The 19,932-nt window shown below is 48.9% G+C and overlaps 2 protein-coding genes across 5 annotated transcripts; one reads left to right on the forward strand and one right to left on the reverse strand.

The window, feature by feature from the left end:
• The first annotated feature begins 223 nt into the window (after nt 1-223).
• Nucleotides 224-9,668, forward strand: PHKG1 (phosphorylase kinase catalytic subunit gamma 1). Its single transcript, XM_033110384.1, has 10 exons — nt 224-436; nt 3,117-3,231; nt 3,736-3,914; nt 4,367-4,421; nt 6,778-6,843; nt 7,135-7,298; nt 7,690-7,780; nt 7,917-8,070; nt 8,250-8,375; nt 8,726-9,668. Exons 2-10 carry the CDS (start codon nt 3,149-3,151, stop codon nt 8,969-8,971), a joined length of 1,164 nt encoding a protein of 387 aa, XP_032966275.1. The 5' UTR covers nt 224-436; nt 3,117-3,148; the 3' UTR covers nt 8,972-9,668.
• Nucleotides 9,004-19,667, reverse strand: SUMF2 (sulfatase modifying factor 2). 4 transcript variants are annotated; one of them, XM_033110387.1, is made up of 9 exons: nt 19,537-19,667; nt 17,758-17,914; nt 15,237-15,351; nt 14,746-14,790; nt 14,348-14,401; nt 13,371-13,421; nt 11,705-11,789; nt 11,384-11,528; nt 9,004-10,220 (listed from the first exon to the last, which is right to left on the reverse strand). In XM_033110387.1, the coding sequence occupies exons 1-9, from the start codon at nt 19,598-19,600 to the stop codon at nt 10,136-10,138; spliced, it is 801 nt and encodes a 266-aa protein (XP_032966278.1). In that variant the 5' UTR covers nt 19,601-19,667; the 3' UTR covers nt 9,004-10,135. The 4 variants fall into 4 exon arrangements, with proteins under 4 accessions (XP_032966278.1, XP_032966276.1, XP_032966279.1 ...); XM_033110385.1 differs by having other exon boundaries at nt 9,006-10,220; nt 13,371-13,426; nt 14,251-14,401; XM_033110388.1 differs by lacking the exon at nt 14,746-14,790 and having other exon boundaries at nt 9,823-10,220.
• Between the last annotated feature and the right edge of the window lie 265 nt (nt 19,668-19,932).

Genomic DNA, 19,932 nt, shown 5'->3' on the forward strand with positions numbered 1-19,932 from the left:
TCACAAACAAATCTCACTCCCAGAAAAGTGAATGCATTCCTAGCAAGGGACTGGCTTCATATTCTCTGGGCCTGGAGGCCAGGTGAGGTCCAGAAGGAAGGCTGATCACCTCATGCCGTCATGGCTGGTCCCAGGTCTCCCGAGCTTCCCTCGCCCTCCACCAGAGGTCACCCCTGCTGAGACGTGGCTCCATGCGCGGTCCCTGCTGAGGCTTGGCCTGCTTCCCGGGCTTGCAGTTGTGATTTATTTTTGGCACCTCAGCCTTCCCTCATCAAGGAGCAAAGCCAGAAAGGAAGAATAGCAAGATAATCCTGTTCTGGCCACAGGTGTCTGGTCGGGACACGCTTCAGTCCTCTGTTGTACCCCCTTCCCCAAGGGGCTCTTGGACCTTTGGGATTCCTGTTGAGTTCACTCAAGGGCCCGAGAGGACCTAACGGTAAGTAGCTGGGCCAGTGATGGACGAAAGCCAGGCAGCCAGCGGGGAGACGGGGAGGCGGTGGGGCAGAGAAGACAAACCCTCAACTGCGTTAGACCCCCTTCTCCCTTCCAAAAGCAGATGGGCTGCAAGAGTGGCAGCGCTAACTCGGGAAGCCCCCTCCAAAGGAGTTCATGTACAGGAAGTGGGTCTCTGTGACTGTTTTCTGACTCTGAGTTTGGGGGAGGGATATTATGATCCAGAAAGGACAAAGCTACCTACTCCCATTTGGTGACTCTTTTCAAAGGGGTCTTGGGAAGGGTGTCGGGGTGCAGGTGGGGTAGTGGACTGTGGCATGAAGTCAGCCCCAAGTTAGACCTAGAGCAAAGTGCTGGGGCAGAAGAAACCTCCCCCATGCCACCCTAGGAGAGAGAAATGCAGCTAGAATTACGTGGACCTGGCCGTACCAAGGAACAGAGTCCCCAGCACGGATGGCAGCCTGCCGTGAGTCCAGATATACCCTCTGCCCACGGAGGGCTGGGGCAAGGGAAAGACCCAGTGCTACCCAGCTTTGGGAGCTGGGGGCACAGATGCCCCTCTTGGGAACTTAAAAGGACTTGCCAGGAAACTAGCTTGTTTTTATGGGGAACAGACACTCCTGTGCTCAGCTGGGGTTGCTGACAGGGCAGAGGCAGCCTGTGAGCAGCCCAGGAGCCTGCTGCTGGCAGAGTAGACTGTTATTCTAGTCCTTTCTCTGGTAACCAGGCACCCAGCGGTGGGGACAACAGGCTTCCTGGAACAGCCAGCCTGAGTCTGAGAGAGGCAGCCAGGGCTGCAGCTAGGCTGTCAGCAAATGGCCTCTTTGACAGGCTAGGCCTTCTTGGGCCCAGAAAGGGCAGTAGGTGGGCCTCGACGCAGTTTGGGCCCTGCAGAGTGGCAACTGGTGCCTATTTTCTTTCTTTTTTTTTTAAATTAAAGTTTATTGGGGTGACAATTGTTAGTAAAGTTACCTAGATTTCAGGTGTACAATTCTGTATTACATCATCTGTAAATTCCATTGTGTGTTCACCACCCAGAGTCAGTTCTCCTTCCATCACCATATATTTGATCCCTCTTACCCTCATCTACCCCCCTCCTCCCCCCTTACCCTCTGGTAACCACTAAACTATTGTCTGTGTCTATGAGTTTTTTTTTCTCATTTGTTTGTCTTGTTCTTTTGCTGTTTTTGGTTTATATACCACATATCAGTGAAATCATATGGTTCTCTGCTTTTTCTGTCTGACTTATTTCGCTTAGCATTATACTCTCAAGATCCATCCTTGTTGTCACAAATGGTCCTATTTCATCTTTTCTTACCGCCGAGTAGTATTCCATTGTGTATATATACCACAACTTCTTTATCCATTCATCTATCAAAGGACATTTTGGTTGTTTCCATGTCTTGGCCACTGTAAATAAAGCTGCAATGAACATTGGAGCACACGTGTCTTTAGGTATAAATGTTTTCAGATTTTTTGGGTAGATACCCAGGAGAGGGATTGCTGGGTCATACGGTAATTCTATTCGTAATTTTTTGAAGAACCTCCACACTGCCTTCCATAATGGCTTGGTGCCCATTTTCTATCTTCTTCCTGCTGGTGGATGATTTTCTCCATTCAGCAAATCCTTCGTTGAGGTGGGAGTTCAGTACCAGGTAGCCTCCTCATAGCTGAAGCTCAGCTGGCCAGCCTAGCTTATGCATGTCCAGGCCTGAATGTCTGGGCTCTGTTCTGCCCCAGCTGCAGCAGGGCCCCTCTGTGCTCTCTGGCCATTGTTAGGTAGGACCTGGGGCATTCTGCCAGCAGGACCCTGACAAAAGGGATACCTCTAACCTCCAACACACATCTAGGGGTCAGCACCTGCTATGTGCCTGCACTAGGTGCAGAGGGGAGGGATGCCTGGGACATCCTGGAGGTCACAGTATAATGGGGGCGATGACAGACAGCACACAGTGACAAGTGATACCAGAGGCTGGGACCAGGACTCAACCATCAAGCTCTGCATCCCTCAGAGCACCTGGCACAGTGCTTCACAAAGAATATAACAGAATGAATGAGTGAGAGAGTGAGTGACTGTGAAAGTCCTGATTAAGGACAGAAGGAGCAGTAGGAAGCACAGGAAGTGTGTTCTGGAAGAAGGGGTGTTTTCAGGTCACACATTTAGGACTGCCATAGATAAGGAGAGGCTAGAAGAAGATGAAACTGTGAAGTTTCTCACCTTTTTCCACAAGTGCAGAGAGCAGGCAAAGGAAAAGCAGGATCAGCTTCATCTCCTCAGAAAGGAAGAACGTTAGGTTGTCCTCTGCAGGGTTTCTCTGTGGTTCTTTCTAAATTCAAGGGTGTGCCATCCTCCTTAGAGGTAATGTTGGGGCTCTCCCGCCTAAGGCCTAGGCCTGGGCCTGGCTGATTACTGCCACTTATGGTGAGAACACGTAGGGAGACACAGGGTACCCGGGGCTCACGAGATTTTACCGCCAGTGGGAAGAAGGATACTGGGCTCTCTCCAAAGCATTATTTTCAGTTCACAAACATTTGTTTTGAACATGCACAAGAGGCCAGCCCCATGCCAGAAGAGACAAAGATGAGTGGGAAACGGTTCCAGCCCTCAAAGAGCACATCCTCTAGGTCAGGAGGGTAATTGCTTCTTTCTGTTCTCCCCTCAGAGCCCCTCAGAGTCACCCCTAAGGAGCTGAGCATGACAAGGGACGAGGCACTGCCGGACTCATGTTCTGCACAGGGTTTCTATGAGAATTATGAGCCCAAGGAGATCCTGGGCAGGTAAGGCCCGGGCCTTTCCCACAAAGTGTTGTCCTGGGCTGCAGCTGGTTCTGTGGACAGGAGCAATGTCTGCTTGACCCTGAGCACTGAACCCATTTCCACCCCAAAGCGCTGTTCACTTGGACAATCCCTCCTGAGCCAGGACAGATGAGGGGGTCTAAGAGTACCCAGATCAGAGACCTCTCCTGGCAAAGAGCTTTCCCCGATGCTGCTGACGAGCACACCCAAACCTGGCTTTGGGCCAGGGTCAGAGGTCAGGGGTCAGAGGAAGCTTATGGCCTTAAGAGTGTCCATGTTCTTTCTAAGTGTGAACGAGCACTGAACTGGGAGTGAAGAGGCCTAAAACCAGGCTTGTCACTCATCAGCCACAAGAAAATCACCTTTTCTGTGCCTTCTTCATCTGACTGTCCCCAAAAGTTCACAGAGAGTTGAGGGACAAGGTGGGACATCTCTGCTGTAGCCTGGACTTGGGGCCCTGGGACCATTTGTCCTCTGCATCCCCAGGGGAGTCAGCAGTGTCGTCAGGCGCTGCATCCACAAGCCCACGTGCCAGGAATATGCAGTGAAGGTCATTGACATCACAGGCGGTGGCAGCTTCAGCTCCAAGGAGGTGCAGGAGCTGCGACAGGCCACACTGAAGGAGGTGGACATCCTGCGCAAGGTTTCAGGGCACCCCAACATCAGTGAGTGGTAGCCCCACACCACAGCAGGTGCTCTGTCATGACTCTGCCCTGAGAACCAAAGTCAGGGGTGTGTCCCCACCGTGCAGCTAGCCAGAACTGTCCAGTGTCTCCTGTACCCCGAGGTCCCTCCAGCCCAGTGCCCTGAGACTTCAGTTTCCCAGTTCCAGCCCTCAGGAAGACTGCCCCTGGGTTGTTAGGCTCTGTCTAAGCCTCCTCTTCAGCCTGACCGAAGGGGTCACAGGCAGGGCTGGGGCTGGGTGTGGGGCGGGGAAGGGGGTAGGAAGTCCCTGGGCCTGTTCCCTCCCCTGGTGGACCTCCTTCGAGCCCATCCTGATATCCCCTCCACTTCTGAAGTCAGCCGCATCCACTTTAATCCTCCTGCCCCTCTGCCCCCACTGCCCCTGTGCCTGCTGCCTCTGCTACCTGAGACAAGCTGGCTGTTTCCATTTCAGTACAGCTGAAGGACACTTATGAGACCAACACTTTCTTCTTCTTGGTGTTTGATCTGTAAGTACCCAGCCCTGGAGTCAGACACACCCTGGGACTTATGGCAGAACCTTGTTTTGTGGGCCCCCATCCAGGGCTTCCTGGGGATCAACAGCCAGGCCCCTACATTGTGAATGCCAAACAAGATCACAGATGTTCTAAGCGGATCAGCACCTGGGGTCAGGCTGCAGGTTTTGAAACCTGGGACCACTGGGTATGGGCTGGATTATTTGTGTAAGTATCAGTTTTCTCATCAGTATTATGGGAATAATCATAGCACAGTGACTGGTACAATGTAAATGCTACAAAGATGAAGATGGTCATTCAATACTCATTCTGAACATTGAGGATACAGCAATGAACAAGAGAGATGAGGTCTCTGACTGCATGTGATGATTTGCACAGGCAGTGACCGGAAAGCAATGAAGCCACACACACAGTTATGTACATGTACATACACATAAAGCTGACCGGGTTAGAGAGAGGTGGGGCTTCTTTTCTTTAGATGAAATGGTCAGGGAAGGCTGTCCAGGGTTGATCTGAGCAGAGACCTGGAGAGGGAACCTTCCAGCAGAGGGAGAGCCAGAGCAAAGGCCCAGCTGTATGGGCTTAGCATGTTCAAGGACTGGCAAGAGCCCGGTGGGGAAATGGAGCGAGCTGGTGGTGATGACAGGATGCAAGGTCAGTCAGTACCAAAGACCTGATTCCCCAGGCATTTTAGCTATGGGAAGGAGGGTGGAGATCAGGAGGGTAATGAGATCCGATTCACTTTTGAAAAGGATCCTGTTGATTGTCATGAGGCAAGAGTGGAAAGGAGGAGGCCAGAGACCCAGCAGGGAGGCAGAGGTTGTATGTGGGGAGCAATGCAAAGATGGCCATCATCCTAATCCTCATGTGTCACTACGTCCCTGCTTCTGCACCAGCAGGGCTACTGAGATGAGCTCCTGTCACAGGCACCAGCTCTGAGAGCCTCTGTTTTTTCAAGAAAGGAAAAATGATACCGACCACTCTGTCTAACTCACCAGGCTTTGAGCATCAAATTCAAACAACACAAAGTGTTCTGTGAATGGTGCATGCAGTCACATTGCCATTTTTATTAGAAAAGTTTCCCAGGGAAAGGAACTCTCTGGCTCCTCATTCCCCCACTCCCTTGAGTCTTCTTCACTAAAGAACAGAATTTCTGCTGCATGGTTCTTTGTAAAAGGGTGTCTTGATTTCTCCATACACAACAGCTCATTTAGGGGCTGGATTTACAATGAGAAAATCATCCAGGTAGAGATTTGGTATTGTTGGAACATTCCATATTGTAGCCGTACTGGACACAGGGTGTTGGTCTACATGGAGACACGTGTAAGTTGGCGCGTGTGTACAACAACGGAACCAGCAGTTCCAGGAAGGCAGGAGTCTGCTGTCTCCAATGTTGCCTGGGGAATCTCCTTGCTGCTGCTGTTGCTCATAGTGAGTTCTCCCCATGTCTTTAAAATGGAATTAAAAGGATTCAGCAAAGGCTGGATTCACACATTGTCTTTTAGGAACATCGTAAAGATACTGTATGAAACAAGGATCACCTCTGTAAATTCTCGGTTGTCTCCTCAAACAGAACCTCCATCCCTGCCCAGCAGCTAAGCTCAATGGTTTTCTTACCTCTCTGTGATACTGGCAAATCCCTTGTGCCCCAGGAATGTCACTGCTTTCCCTGGAGGGGCGGGTGAGGGGGCAGGAGGCATATTTCCTATTTAATTTAAGTGAGGGAGACTTTCCCAGGGCCCCTCCAGACTTGACCACTGCAGCTGTCTTGACTCTCTGCTCAGTGGCACTGTCCCCGGGGAGCCCTTGGGGCAGCTCAAATGTCTCTAACCTTTGAAGAAGTTGCGTGGGGAAGCTATTTTTAATGCCACCCTAAGTTACCCTCCAGGCAACTAGATTGTTTTAACAGATACCTCTTTATAGATCATCCCAAGAAGTGAGAAGACTGAACCACAATTCTCAATCCTAAAATTGGCAAAACTGCTCCTTTAACACTTGTACTGCCATTTCTTCCATTTGCTCCTGGGAAAGTTCAAGATACTCGTGTCCTTCTGACTGGGGCCTTGGGCCAGTCTTACCTCCCAGCCCTGATTTTGGCCCTGATAGATCGTAGTCCATGCTGGCACTGCCACAGGTGGGGGTGGGGGAGACATTCACACTGGTGCCATCCCATCCTTCCAGCTCCCCTTGCTCTTCCAATCTTCCCAGACAACCTCTTTGCTCATTCCCCCCAGCTCCTCCCCACAAACCCTGGTCCTTTTGGGGAGTAGCCCACTTTGCCTCTGGAGATATTAGGGTGACAAACAGCTCTCTGGGAGTAGGGTAAGCTACAAACCCTCTGTCCCCACAGGATGAAGAGAGGGGAGCTCTTTGATTACCTCACTGAGAAGGTAACCCTGAGTGAGAAGGAAACCAGGTGAGGATCCATCTGCCCTTCTCCCCACTCCCTGCCCGAGTCCTGGTGCTGCAGGCACCCACATCTTGTGGCGGGGAGAGGGGGGGCATGGGGCACACTTGTCTGGGCTGGGCGTGTGCACCCCTGGCTTTCGTGGTCTCCCTCCACCCTTGGCTCAGCCTGGACTGTCCCAGCCTGTCCCAAGCCCTCTCTCACTTGCAGTCTGGCTGGTGTGAGGGCTTCAGTCTCCCTGCCTGCTACCTGACCCTACAGAGTAGGAGACGAGAGTAACATGTGCTTGTCCCACCCCAGAAAGATCATGAGAGCCCTGCTAGAGGTGATCTGCACATTGCACAAACTCAACATCGTGCATCGTGATCTGAAGCCCGAGAACATCCTCTTGGACGATGACATGAACATCAAGCTCACAGACTTTGGCTTCTCCTGCCAGCTGGAGCCAGGACAAAAGCTGCGAGGTCGGCCTGTGTCAGGGGCTCAGGCTTTCTCAACTCTCCTAGGAACAGAGATTGCCTGGACTTCTTCCCTATTTTTCTCCCCAGAATGAAAATACGATCATTTCATGGCTAGATGTCTTTTCAGTAGGCCCTCTTCCTAGGACTGAGCTGAACCAGGTTCTCACTGTCTGAGATCTAGGCCAGGATGGCTAGCCGTGCCCAGGGAACAAACAGGCCCCAAGGGGGTGGCCCTATGAGCCAGTATCTGGCCCCTGCCCTTGGCCCTGAAGTTGGCTAGTATTAGGAGAATCCCAGCCCAAACACCATTTCAGTTACATCTGGATTGTGTTTTTGGACCTTCTTATTCCAAGTTCGCCCTGCTGATCTGTCCTGATGGTAACTTTTCCTGCAGAGGTCTGTGGGACCCCCAGTTACCTGGCCCCTGAGATCATTGAGTGCTCCATGAACGATGACCACCCGGGCTATGGGAAGGAGGTGGACATGTGAGTGTGTTGGCGGAAGGGGGTGACTCATCAGGACAGGGGTGCCACCATGGCTGGGAACACCTGACTGGGGGAGGGAAGAATGGGCAGGAGCTACCGCCAGCCCTTCTGCCTCCCTCCCCACCCCGGGCGCCAGGTGGAGCACTGGGGTCATCATGTACACCCTGCTGGCTGGCTCCCCGCCCTTCTGGCACCGGAAGCAGATGCTCATGCTGAGGATGATCATGAGTGGCAACTACCAGTTCGGCTCCCCCGAATGGGATGACTACTCGGACACCGTGAAAGACTTGGTGAGGGGCCAGGCCTGCCGGCTCCCCCGCTCAGGCAAGGGGAAAGCCTGCATGCGGGGAGGGGAGTATTCCCTGCCGCAGGATGGAGGCATCTGCCAGGAGAGACCCCATGTCTTCTGAGGTGCTGGAGGGGACCCTGTTGTGTTGTGTTCAGTCCACCTCCCCCCTTGTTGTCTCAGGTTTCCCGCTTCTTGGTGGTGAACCCCCAGGGCCGCTGTTCAGCAGAAGAGGCCTTAGCACATCCCTTCTTCCAGCAGTATGTTGTGGAAGAAGTGCGTCACTTCAGCCCCCGGGGGAAGTTCAAGGTAAGATGTTCCCTTCCTACCTCAGGCTCTGGGGCAGTTGTTGCTGCCTCCTCAAATCCAAACCCCCAGGGACTTGCCCCCAGGGACTACTACTTACACCCCCAGGGTTTCCAGGGTACCTCCCCTCCTCTCCCAACCCCCCATGATGGTTCAGTTCAAATTCTCCTGGCTTTAGGGAAGACAGATATCACCTGACTGGCTCTGACAGTCTAAATCCCTGCAGATGCCGCTGGGGTGGGAATGGGAGGAATACTGGGAAGGGCCCCGCAAGAAGCCATGCAAGGCTTCTTGGCAAACGAGCTCAGGCCTCCCTGCACTGGAGGGGGAGACAGAGGTCCCGTCCCCTGCAGGTGATCGCTCTGACCGTGCTAGCTTCAGTGCGGATCTACTACCAGTACCACCGGGTGAAGCCTGTGACCCGTGAGATCGTCATTCGTGACCCCTATGCCCTCCGGCCTCTGCGCCGACTCATTGATGCCTATGCTTTCCGAATCTATGGCCACTGGGTGAAGAAGGGGCAGCAGCAGAACAGGGCGGCCCTCTTTGAGAACACACCCAAGGCTGTGTTTCTCTCCCTGGTGGAGGAAGACTACTGAGGGGCTGGCAGGCAGGATGGAGGAGCAGGGACTGCTATGCTAGGGAGGGGTGTCACAGAAACATTAGCCAAAGGAATGAGCTTGTGTGCCGGCCCCTGTCCAGAGGGGCACCTGGTCCTGCTAGGACCCCTGGAATTGGGCCACTGTCCCTCGCAGAGGCTCTGCACAGGAAGATTAGAGCACTCCCATCACACCGTGGTAAATGCAGTCGGGGCCAGGTCCACAGAGGAGAGCACTAGATGTGATCCTCCCCCCAGCCTTCCTGCTTCTCCTCTTCCCAGTTGTGCCACCATCTCAGTTTCTCCTCATGGAGACTCAGTGTTACTGACACTTGTATGTATTTCCCGTGGGGTCTCAGGGTGAGGATAAATGAGACCGATAACTGTTAGATATACAATCACAGCAGAGTTTTCTGACCTCACTACGTCCAGTGACACCCGGGAGCAGGTTCCTCTCAGGGGAGAGGCATGAGGCAGCCCTGACATAATCAACAATACAAAGGGAAGCTTCTGATATCTGTCTTTCTGGAGTATTATTTATTCTGTTACTCCCACGATGCACTTTCGCCTGGCAAATATTCGGTTCTCATAGACCCTTGAGACTGACATTGTGCTTTAAAGAGCCCACGCTGCTGCATTTTACATACAGAGAGTGGAAATTAGGTTCCTTTAGAGGCATGTGAAACACTATAAATGAGGCAAACAAAGGAAGCATTTTCTTTCTACAGCAATTTGCTGGGAAAATAAAGAGAACCAGGGAAATTCTGCCTTGAGAAAACAATGTCAGATCCCTGAGTGAGACACGGAGAAAGGGGGAGGGAACAGATTTAAACTCTTTTACCGAACTGCCTTTCAGAGCACTCTGCCCCAATTATCTGAGTACTTGGCTCGTATAGGGTAACTAGTTGGCCCCTAAGAGAAACACCCAGCTCCCGGCCATCATCAGTAAGTTGGGCCCTTTCCTCAAGAGACAGTGGCAGCCCTCCTCTGCAGTCAGAGGCCTCGCCTGCCTGGTGAGAGGTGCTGTCACAGAAGGCTGGAGGAAGGGGAAGGAGGTCATTCCTGAAGCTGAAGTTGAAGAGCCTGGAGTTTGGCTGTTTGGAATGTCACCAGGGAGTAGCATGGGTACCATGGAGGACTCTTCTCCTTGGCTCTACACGGCTGCTCACAGCTCCCCAGGCAGTCGACCTACACTGGAAGCACAGCGGAAGCCCAGGTTGTCTGAGGCTGAATCTGGAGTGTTGCCCATCCTGCACCAGAGAAGGGGAGGGAGAATGGACATTGGTTGAGATAGGGGCCTGGGGCCTTACCCGACTTTTCTGCGCCACCTCCCAGGGCCTGCTGTGGTCTGGGGAACCTGGGGACTGGGGTGGGATGCTCTGGAAGGAAGTCTGGTATGAGGGCATGCCTGGAGAGGTGCAGCAGCCTTGGGACAGGGTGGGGCAAGTGAGAGTGGTTCTGAGAGACTGCACTGGAGGCAGAGAAAGCTATGACTAATAACTTTGATTGTTGGTAATTTAGAATAACTCAAACGGAAAGAACCTGTCAGCAAGAGGTAAGAGTGTCATAGTGCCAGTCAGGACTTCAGACCTGTCAAAGAAGTCGCACATCTATCCCTTCATTTGCCATTTCCCAACTGCTCTGGAAGGCAGAATCAGACACTAGATAAATTTAAATGTCTTCCCCAAGGCCAACCACTGCTTCTGTGGCACAGAGTTAATGTCAAGCCCAGTTTGCTGGTTTCTAGGCCAGTACTTTCTCCACTACTGAAAAAGGAGGTGAGAAAATCCAGGGGCCTCAGTGGGTCAAAGAGACGCCTGTGAACCTGATATCCTGAAGCCTCTGAAACAGCGGTCTCTCTACCATCCTTATGGAGCCAAGGAGTAGGAGGAGTTGCAGGGAGAGCAACCAAAATCAATCTACAGATGATTATAGTAAAAAGTTCTAGAAGGGACTCGGGCACCTGGGACTCTGCCATCCAGGTGCCACTGCTGACCATCTATGTGAAATGAGCAGGTCCCAGGACTTCCCTGAGCCTATCTTGTCCTTGATTGTAAGACCAGATGGTTATAGAAAATGATTTTTCATGTGCCCACCATGACCCATGGCCATGAATTATTGATGTGGCCCGCCTACTCCCCCGTCTGCACACCTAGTCATGAGGACGAGAGGAGACACCCATATAATTAAGATTCTGGGCACAAAGTCTCCCTTGGCGCTGAGAGCTGACAAGAAAAGGCACAAGTTGTCCTGGGCTCTTGTTTTTCACGGCTAGTACTGCTGGCTTTCTTTTCGATGTCCACAACTCCGGTGCTGGCAGAAGTGCAGAAGCAGTGTCAACAATGGTCCTGGTGCTGTCTGCTCTGGGAGGCCAGGCCCGACACCCTCAGCCCCCAGCTACCACGCCCCTCACCTGGTGGTGACACGGGCCCGGTGATTGGCAGAGCCATCAGATGTGTCGATCCAGGATGCCCCTCGGAGGACACGCATGTCCTGACCAGCACCCTGGTATGGGGAAGCTGTCCACTCCCACACGTTGCCCATGAGGTCGTAGAGCCCTGCAGCACAGCAGGTGGGTTAGTCCTGGCTGGGAAGCACCACACCCCCTCCCAGCCACCAGAGCCCATGGAGCAAATGCTTTCCCTGAGGTGCCTCTCTCTGCCTCATCTGTCAAATAGAATGATCCTGCCAACCAATTTGTGAATGTTTACTGCAACCCGAAGAAAAATCTTACCATAGTTATTCTGTGGGGGGAAAGCATTCACTGGGGAGAGTCCGTGGAAGCCGTCCTCAGCCTTGTCACCCTTGGGGAACTTTCCCTGAGAGGAAGAAATTTAGGCTTAAAGATTTACCGTCCTGGGGCTGGCCCGGTGGCTCAGGTGGTTGGAACGCTGTGCTCCTAACGCCAAGGTCGCCAGTTCAATTCCCACATGGGCCAGTGAGCTGCGCCCTCTACAGCTAAGATTGTGAACAACAGCTCTCCCTGGAGCTGGGCTGCCGTGAGCAGCCGGAGGTTGGCATGAGTTTCTGCGAGCTGCGGCTGGCTGCTGTGTGCTGCCATGAGTGGCTGGCATCTGGCGAGAGCTGCTGTGAGTGGCCAACTGTCAACTGGTGACCAACTGCCTCAGCCAGGGGGAGAAGAAGGCTCACACTACCAGCACGGGCCAGGGAGCTACACAACTAGACTGAGAAACAATGGCTTGAACCAGAGGTGGGAGGACAGGGGGAGGGGTAAGAAAGGGGGAAAAAACAAAACAAAATTAGCAACAGGCTCAAAATGGTTAATTTATCAATGCCATCAGATATCTCTTTCTGCAAAGTTCTGATCCCAAAATGTCAGTCTCCCCTCCAGGCCCTTTCCAATGCTCCCCCTGAAATGCTGACACTGTGCTCCCCTCACTCTACAGGGTGTGTGTGGGGGGATATGCTCCTTGTCTAAGGTATGTGCTGATGACTCACGAGTCACTTGCTCTGACCCAGACCTCTGTCCTAAGCTTCAGACTCACATTTTCAACCTCTGACTGAACATAAAAATGACCCAAAGCATCCTGAGGTAAGCTGACCCCAGACTAACCAGGTCCCATCTCTCCCATCAAACAAGCACATTATCTATTCTGGGTAATAGTCGCCCCACTGCCCTGTTGCCCAGGTTTGGATTCATGCTCCAGCCCAGCTCTCTCCTACCCCCCACATCTGATTAATTACCAAATCCTGCCTGTCTTCTCAGACAAGCCTCCCCCACTTAGCTTCCTCTCCATTCTATTTCCACTTAATTCAAGTGTTTACATTTACTGGGGCCATTGCCAAAGATCCAAATCCAGAGGACCCCCCAACACCACTGCAGACATTCCATCTGGTTCTGCACAAATCATCAACAATTAGCATCCCCTCAAGTGAAAACGATGCTGGTACTCCTGTTCAAAAACCTCCGTGCGTTCCCCACTGCTTAGAGGATAAAATCTAAAACCACATCTTGGCACCGCTCGTCCTTCAAAATCTGCCTCCAACTGTCTGCTTCGTCTCCTAACACCCCCAGCCCGATTTCTCTATGTTCCAGCCTCTCTGAATCTGTCACATCTCCAAACACAGTTTCCTGTCCTAATCCACTGATAACACTCATGTTGTTTCTTGTCTTCTGCTTGGAACACCCTTTTCTCCACTTTTCACTTGGTGAGTCCCACTTATTCAGATCAAATGTCATCTTCTCTGTGAAGTCACCCCACCACTCTCAGGCAATGATTGATTTAGTCCTCAACACGCTCACACTTTCACACTGGCTATTGCTTTACCCCTCACCATTTTTCAGTTCCCTTGGGACACAGAGCCCTCTGAGTCCCACAGCGTAACAATGCCCAGTCTGTGCTTTGAGAAAGGACAGGAGTGAGGAATGTTTGTCTTACCTGCCACAGATTGGAGCGGCCTGGCTGGAACTGGTTTCCCCATGGGTAAACCTGACCTGCCAGGAAGGCAAGGAGACAGCAGGGAAGGCAGAGGTGAAGAGTTGGGAAAGAAGGGAAACACAAAGAGTGAGGGAAGCAAAAGGAAGTTAGGAGGTGCTGAGGGAAGTTCCCGCTCCTCCCTTCCACTCGCTGCTGCATTGGAGCCCTGGCCCCTGTGTTACCTCCAGGGCAGCGTGTCCTGGGTGTGGTTCTGATGCATGCTACTGTGCAAACTGTTTGTCACCAGTTCTTGTGGACAGCAGCATAGAAATTGTGGGTAGCCATTGAGAAACTTGTTACGGGGCCTTAGACTGGCTAACTGAACAAGCAACCTCATCTGTCACACTAACAAATCTGCTACTGTATACCAGTCTTCTGCTAGTGTTCATTCAAAGAGTGTGCAGAGGCGTTGAACATGGGGCATTGCTATTTCACCCTCATCACTTTCATTTAGTGAGGACTGCAGAACAACAATGTTATGAGCAAACAGCAATTCTTCATATTAATTAATCCCTATACACCAAGTGGAAAAGGCATATAATTTGGATAACTCCCCTTTTTCCCTGTGCTATGCTGTTCTGATTATATTTATTGAAATGTAACATGTCTGTGGAATCTGCAATAATAATAAATTTTACGTCTGTTCTTTCATTCCCTTTTTCCAGTTATTAATTTTTGTAGTATTTGGTGGATTAGAGATGAAAATAACAGCAACCAGTCCTTCAGCACACGCTCTAAGCAGCACTGCTCTAGGAAGCATGGACCCTTTCCACCTTTCAAGCACCCTATGCAGGGCAGAATGGGGAGAAGAATAAAGGGAAATCGCCTTGGTGTCTTATACCCTCCAAGCCCCCTCGGGCAGCGAACTCCCATTCTTCCTCAGTGGGCAGCCGTTTCCCCTGCCAAGCGCAGTAGGCACGAGCATCATTCCAGCTCACGTGTACCACTGGGAGCTCCAGTCTCTCTCGGATGCCAGAGCCGGGACCTGCAGGCTGAAGGACAGGATGAAGTGAGATAGGCTTCTGGGAGCTTCTGGAAGTCTGAGGAGGCCTAGGCTCAGGGAACCTGAGTTCAGCTTTTAACACTAGATGAAGCAAGGAGGTTGGAGGAGAGAGACGGTGAGTGAGGAGAGCTCCAGAGTCAGAAAGAAGAGACTAAACGTGGGATTGAACAGAGAAATGGGATGGGCAATGAGGAAAGGATTAAGGCAGAAGAAACGGGGTTGCTTCGCTGTTTCCCAGAAATTTCTCTGTCATCCTGTTTAACTCACTCTTCCTCAATGGGTAAAGGGTTTGGGGAAGCCAGCCCTCCAGAAGGTAGAGGAACTAACCCTTACCTGCCTCCAGAAAGCCCTTTCCACGGGAAGCCACCAGAGAACAGACTGTAAAGGAGAAAGAGCATGGCTGAAAGGTGCTCTAACCCAGTAAGGGTGCATGCCTGACAGACACACAGGAGGCAGAGCGGAAACTTCAGGCTGAGACTTGGGTGGTCCAAGTGAGGCTGTGTCTGGAATCTTTACAGCATGACTTTTCACAAGCCTTATTAGTAGGAGGCTCGTCAACATGTTCTCCTGCCAGTCCAGGGGGTATCTTGAACCCTGTATGTATCTGAGTCTTTACAGAGTCTCTCTATGCAGAAACCAGATGAGGGTTAACTTCCTGGGAGTGTGTGTTCACCTGACTCTTCCAGAGAGTGTTTCTCTTGCTTCCTCCATGCCTCCAGCTCTCAGGTGTGATTCTCTACGTGGCCAGGTCACCCCATATCCCACAGCACTCTATGTCCAGTTGCCATTCCCATTCCCTCAACTGAAAACCCAAGTTTTCTCACCTTCATTTGCTGAGTCGCTTTGTTTCTAAGCTCATCAGAGACAAAGTCCTCAAAGACGAAGCTCCACCCAAATATCTCAGCCTCTGTCCTGTACTTGTTCTCTCTGACAAACTCCCTGAAAAGAGATATTTCACTTGGTTCAGCTGAAAGCGTTCTTTTCTCCACTCTCCCCATCTCCTGCTCCAGAACAGCTCATAGTCCTTATCACACATCGCAGAGTTTTTATAAACTCCAAGGAATTAACTTGAAACCCTGAGCAGATTTTCTTTTAAAATTTGTTGCTGTATGTGTAATTCACATACAGTAAAATTCACTCTTTTCAGCGTATATTTTTGTGAGTTTGGACAAAGCTTATAGTCACTATCATAATCAAGAAACAGAGTAGTTCCATCAAACACCGCCCAAAATTTCCTTGTGCCCTGGCAAATGCTAATCTGTTTCTTTTCCCTATAGTTTTGCATTTCCCAGAATATAAATTCACATAAATTGAATCATACAGTATGAAGTTTTGGGTATGGCTTCTTTCATTTAGCATAATGCTTCTGAGATTTATCCAAGTTGTTGAAAGTATCCATAGATTGTTCCTTTTTATTACTGAGTAGCATTTCATTGTATAGATATATCATATTTTGTTTATTCATTCACCAATTGCAGGTCATTTGGATTATCTCCAGTTTTTAGAGATTATGAATAAAGCTGCTGAGAAGATTTAAGGGTGGGAAATGGGTCTCTCTTCTGAAAGGTCTTTCTTACATACCTAATCTCACAACAATCATGGGAGGGAGGCAGAACAGATGTTATTTTCTGCATATAACAGATGAAGGAAACTGAGTCAAACAAAAATGAGTTGCTGAGATTTTAGAATGGGTTTTCATATAGTTTGGTATGGCTGGGCAAGTTTCAGCAAGAAGATTGCTGGGGTAAGATGGATTGTTTTCACTGGGCTAATAGTATCCTATCTGTGCCAGCCCTCTGATATAAGAAAACATCGTTCACCTATCAAAGGGACATTGAGAATGGAATTGACCTGATTTGGTAGCAATAGCTCTTTACCAGCCTTAGAGCATCCGAAGAGTTCAAGAATCTTTTACCAGAAAGGAAGAGACAAATTATGGGTTCTAAGAAAAGTTTAGGGCCTTGCTGGAGGTGACATTATATTTCTATTATATAATAGGTCATAATATGAAATAGACAAGAATCAAACTGTGCATTTATCTATCTACCTATTTCAGTTTGTCACTATATGGTACGAGTCTGATCAGAAGTGATTTCTCCTTCAATTTAAAAAAAGTTTCCTTTTTAAAAATCGTATATATGATTTCCTTTTTGAAATCATATATAAGGAGTATACATGGAATTGTAGAAAAATGAGAAAATACAGGTAGGTAAAAAGAAAATAAATTAAATCATCCATTATCACACCAACTAACATATATGATTCCATATTCTCCCCACCTGTCCCCTCCCCCCACCATTTAACAAGGTGCTTCCCTAGAATTATTTTCATTTGGAAGTCAACAAAAACATGGGCAAAATCTGTCAACCAATGAAATGTGGCACTTCCAGCTCTTTTTAAATGCATATACATTCTACGTACAGTTTTTAAAAATGGGATCATACCCTAAATATTGTTTTATAAACTACCTTCGTCACATAACTGTCTATTTTTAACAACAGCATTGTAAATGGCTGCTAAGCAGTCTGTTATATTGATATGTTTAAGTGATCCTTAAATTGTTAATAGTTGTTTACATAATAGTTGTTTATAACATCTTCTTTTTAGCTAATTGCTTTTGGACAGCCTTAATTCCTTTCTTCAGACAAACCCCTAGAGGTAGAGTTCCTGAGGCAGGGGTCAGAGCACACCGACAATTCTTCTGTGTACCTCAGTTTGTGTCTGCTGAATCCAGTTTCCTGCCCCTCCCCTCCCCAACCTTTTCTCTTGAAAAGTTTTATGTCCACAAGTATAGCATTTAAGTCATTTCCCACATTTGCTTTATTGTCTTCCCATTCCCTCCCCCTTCCTTTGTATGTATAACATGTATCACCTTGAGGAAACTAAGGCAACTCAACTTATCTTCTTAGATTGAATTGGAACCACAATGTTTGACTCCCAAAATAATGCCATTTCCCTAAGTAAATATAAAGGGAGTTTAAGGTACTTGCAGCGAGTCTGATCCTTCTCCCAATCCCTTCTCCCTGGTTGAAGAGGTTTCTGAGTGTTTCACTTTTGTCCATATTTCTTAGTGCTACACCAGTGTAATGGAAAATCCACTGGCTCAACAGTCAGGGATTTTGAATTCCAGGCCCAGGTCTGCCACTAACAGAGAGCGAGGTAAACCTCTCTAGACTTCAGAGTCTTCATCTGAAAAATGTAGATGACATTTATCCCACATTTATCCTGCAAACATTTATCCTGCAAAGATGACACGTGATAGTGAACAAGCTAAGTTTCCATTTAGGTGTTAAGAATGAAGAGTAGAAAAAGCCTTTACTCCTCTTGCAAGAACACTTGAGGTACCTGAAATCTTTGTTGGTAACAGGAAGTATGTCAATGGCAAAGGGTTTTACTGTCACTTCCCGCACAGGCCCTTCACCATCTCTGCCGTCTGGTGAATTTGTTCCCATCTGGAATCTCCCACCTGATAGCTGAACCATGCCAGTCACCTGCCCATTGCCTGCAGAGAAAAAAATAGAGTCATTAGTATGTAAAACAAATGACAATATTTGGATCATATGTAATACTCATAAAAATGAGCATTCATAAAAAAATATGGAGGCTTAAAAATTTGGCTTTAAATTCTTGTTCTGCCACTTAATTTGCTGGGTGACCTTAAGCAAATTACTTAATCTGAGTTTCAATTTCTTCATCTATAAAGTGAGAATAGCTTCTATCTCATAGGCATAGCTGTATGAATTAAAAAAGGTTTTCAACAAATATTTCTTTTCCTTACCTCTCTATTCTTCTACACAACCCTTTGTCCCAGATAGGTAATATAGACTTTATATCCTCAAAATACATCTGGCACCTTTCTCCCCACACTTATGCTCATGCTGCCTCTTCCTCTCCATTTGTTGAACTCTTATCAATTCTGAATGATTTTCACCATTATATCATATGGTCCAGAAAAGAAAGAACTACATCTATTTTGCCGGTGTATCTCTAGCACAAGTGTACAATAATTATCATTAAATAATTGAATGAGGTCCTTCATACTTGCTGTTTGAATGCCTCAAGAAATTATAGAATTTAAAGGATCTTTAACTCAATCACCTTATTTAACAGAAAGAAACCATGACCCAAAAAGAAAAATGGCTTAAAGAGCTAGTTAACTGGAGACAGGACTAGATCCAGATCTTTCTACTGCCACGTCAGTACTACTTTCCACAGCCCATACGACTGAGGCTTGATGGTGTTATGTTTCTACATAAGGACATCTAAGAACCATAAACGCCTCAAAGGCAGATTCCATGTCTTTTCATATTCCTCAGAAATACTATCTTTGGCCTTCTTCTCATTGTCATTCTAACACACACTGATGATTTCAGTCACTTTAAGGAGAAAAAAAGGAGCAAGCAGGGAAATCTCAGATTAAAAGGGAATTAAGGAACAACATACAATTACAATATGTAAAGTTTATTTTGACACTAATTCAACAAGTAAACTAATGAAGAAACACTTATAGTATGTGAATTTGAACACTAACTGGATGTTAATTTCGTAGATGCAAAATGGCATGGTACTTTTTTTCTCATGACTTCTTGTCCTTTTGTCTATTCAAGCCGAGTATTTACGAATAAAATTGTATGCCTGGATTCACTTCACTATGGCCCCAGGGAAGGGGAAAGTGGGAGGGATACCAAAGCAACATTAGCCATACATTGGCAACTGTTCAAGCCGGCAAAGGGGTACAGAGGGGATTGGTTGGAGGGGCTTGTTACATTCTGCTTTTACTTTTTTAAAAATTTATTTTTCAATTACAGTTGAGTGGGGTTATCACTTTGTGAAGTATATAAATGTCTAATGACTGTTGTTTTGCACAGCTGAAACTAAAGACTTTTTTTAGTTCAAGATTCCACAATTAAAGTGAAAAGGTGATACAGTTTGAGCTGTTAACCATCTCCCGGTTCGCTGCCTCTGGGAAATGCCTCCGGCTGCTCCAGACCCCATCATGAGCCCAACCAGGAAGTGGACAGGCCACGGTCTCTTTCCCCCACCAGGGTGGAGTGCCCCACCCCTTTTCTGATGCTTCTTGGGACAAACAGCACCAGGGGAAGGCCAGCCAGCCAGTACACTGACCTAGCTTGATCCACGGGCCAGACAGGAGTGATAGCAGGGTCAGCAGTGGCAGCGAGGAGCCCATACCAGGAACGCCAGACACAGCAGCACCACGGGTATGCACACTGTGGTGGCTCTACTGCGCATGCTCTACACACACACACACACACACACACACACACACGCACGCACGCACGCACGCGCATGCGCGCAGTCTACCGCCCCCTGGCGCAGCCTCTGGATACTGTCCACTGAGGAGCATGACTAGCCTAGAGGCCTAGGAGTAGGCTGGCACCTGAATTCAAGGCTGTGGGGTCAGGAAATTAAGAAAAATATACCCTAAAAAAATCTGAAAACATTTATCCGTAGACATACGTACTCCAATGTTCACAGCATTATTCTTGGTCGCCAAGACAT

Source organism: Rhinolophus ferrumequinum, chromosome 7 (assembly GCF_004115265.2).
Source record: "Rhinolophus ferrumequinum isolate MPI-CBG mRhiFer1 chromosome 7, mRhiFer1_v1.p, whole genome shotgun sequence".
NCBI lineage: Eukaryota > Metazoa > Chordata > Mammalia > Chiroptera > Rhinolophidae > Rhinolophus > Rhinolophus ferrumequinum.

Coding starts and splice junctions, on each gene's coding strand:
- PHKG1 (XM_033110384.1), top strand. CDS start 3,149: ATGACAAGGGACGAGGCACTGCCGGACTCATGTTCTGCACAGGGTTTC. Junction 3,232..3,735: donor CCCAAGGAGATCCTGGGCAG/GTAAGGCCCGGG, acceptor CTGCATCCCCAG/GGGAGTCAGCAGTGTCGTCA. Junction 7,299..7,689: donor GCCAGGACAAAAGCTGCGAG/GTCGGCCTGTGT, acceptor CTTTTCCTGCAG/AGGTCTGTGGGACCCCCAGT.
- SUMF2 (XM_033110385.1), bottom strand. CDS start 19,600: ATGGGCTCCTCGCTGCCACTGCTGACCCTGCTATCACTCCTGTCTGGC. Junction 15,352..17,757: donor GTTACCAACAAAGATTTCAG/GTACCTCAAGTG, acceptor ATCTCTTTTCAG/GGAGTTTGTCAGAGAGAACA. Junction 14,402..14,745: donor AAAGGGCTTTCTGGAGGCAG/GTAAGGGTTAGT, acceptor CCTGTCCTTCAG/CCTGCAGGTCCCGGCTCTGG.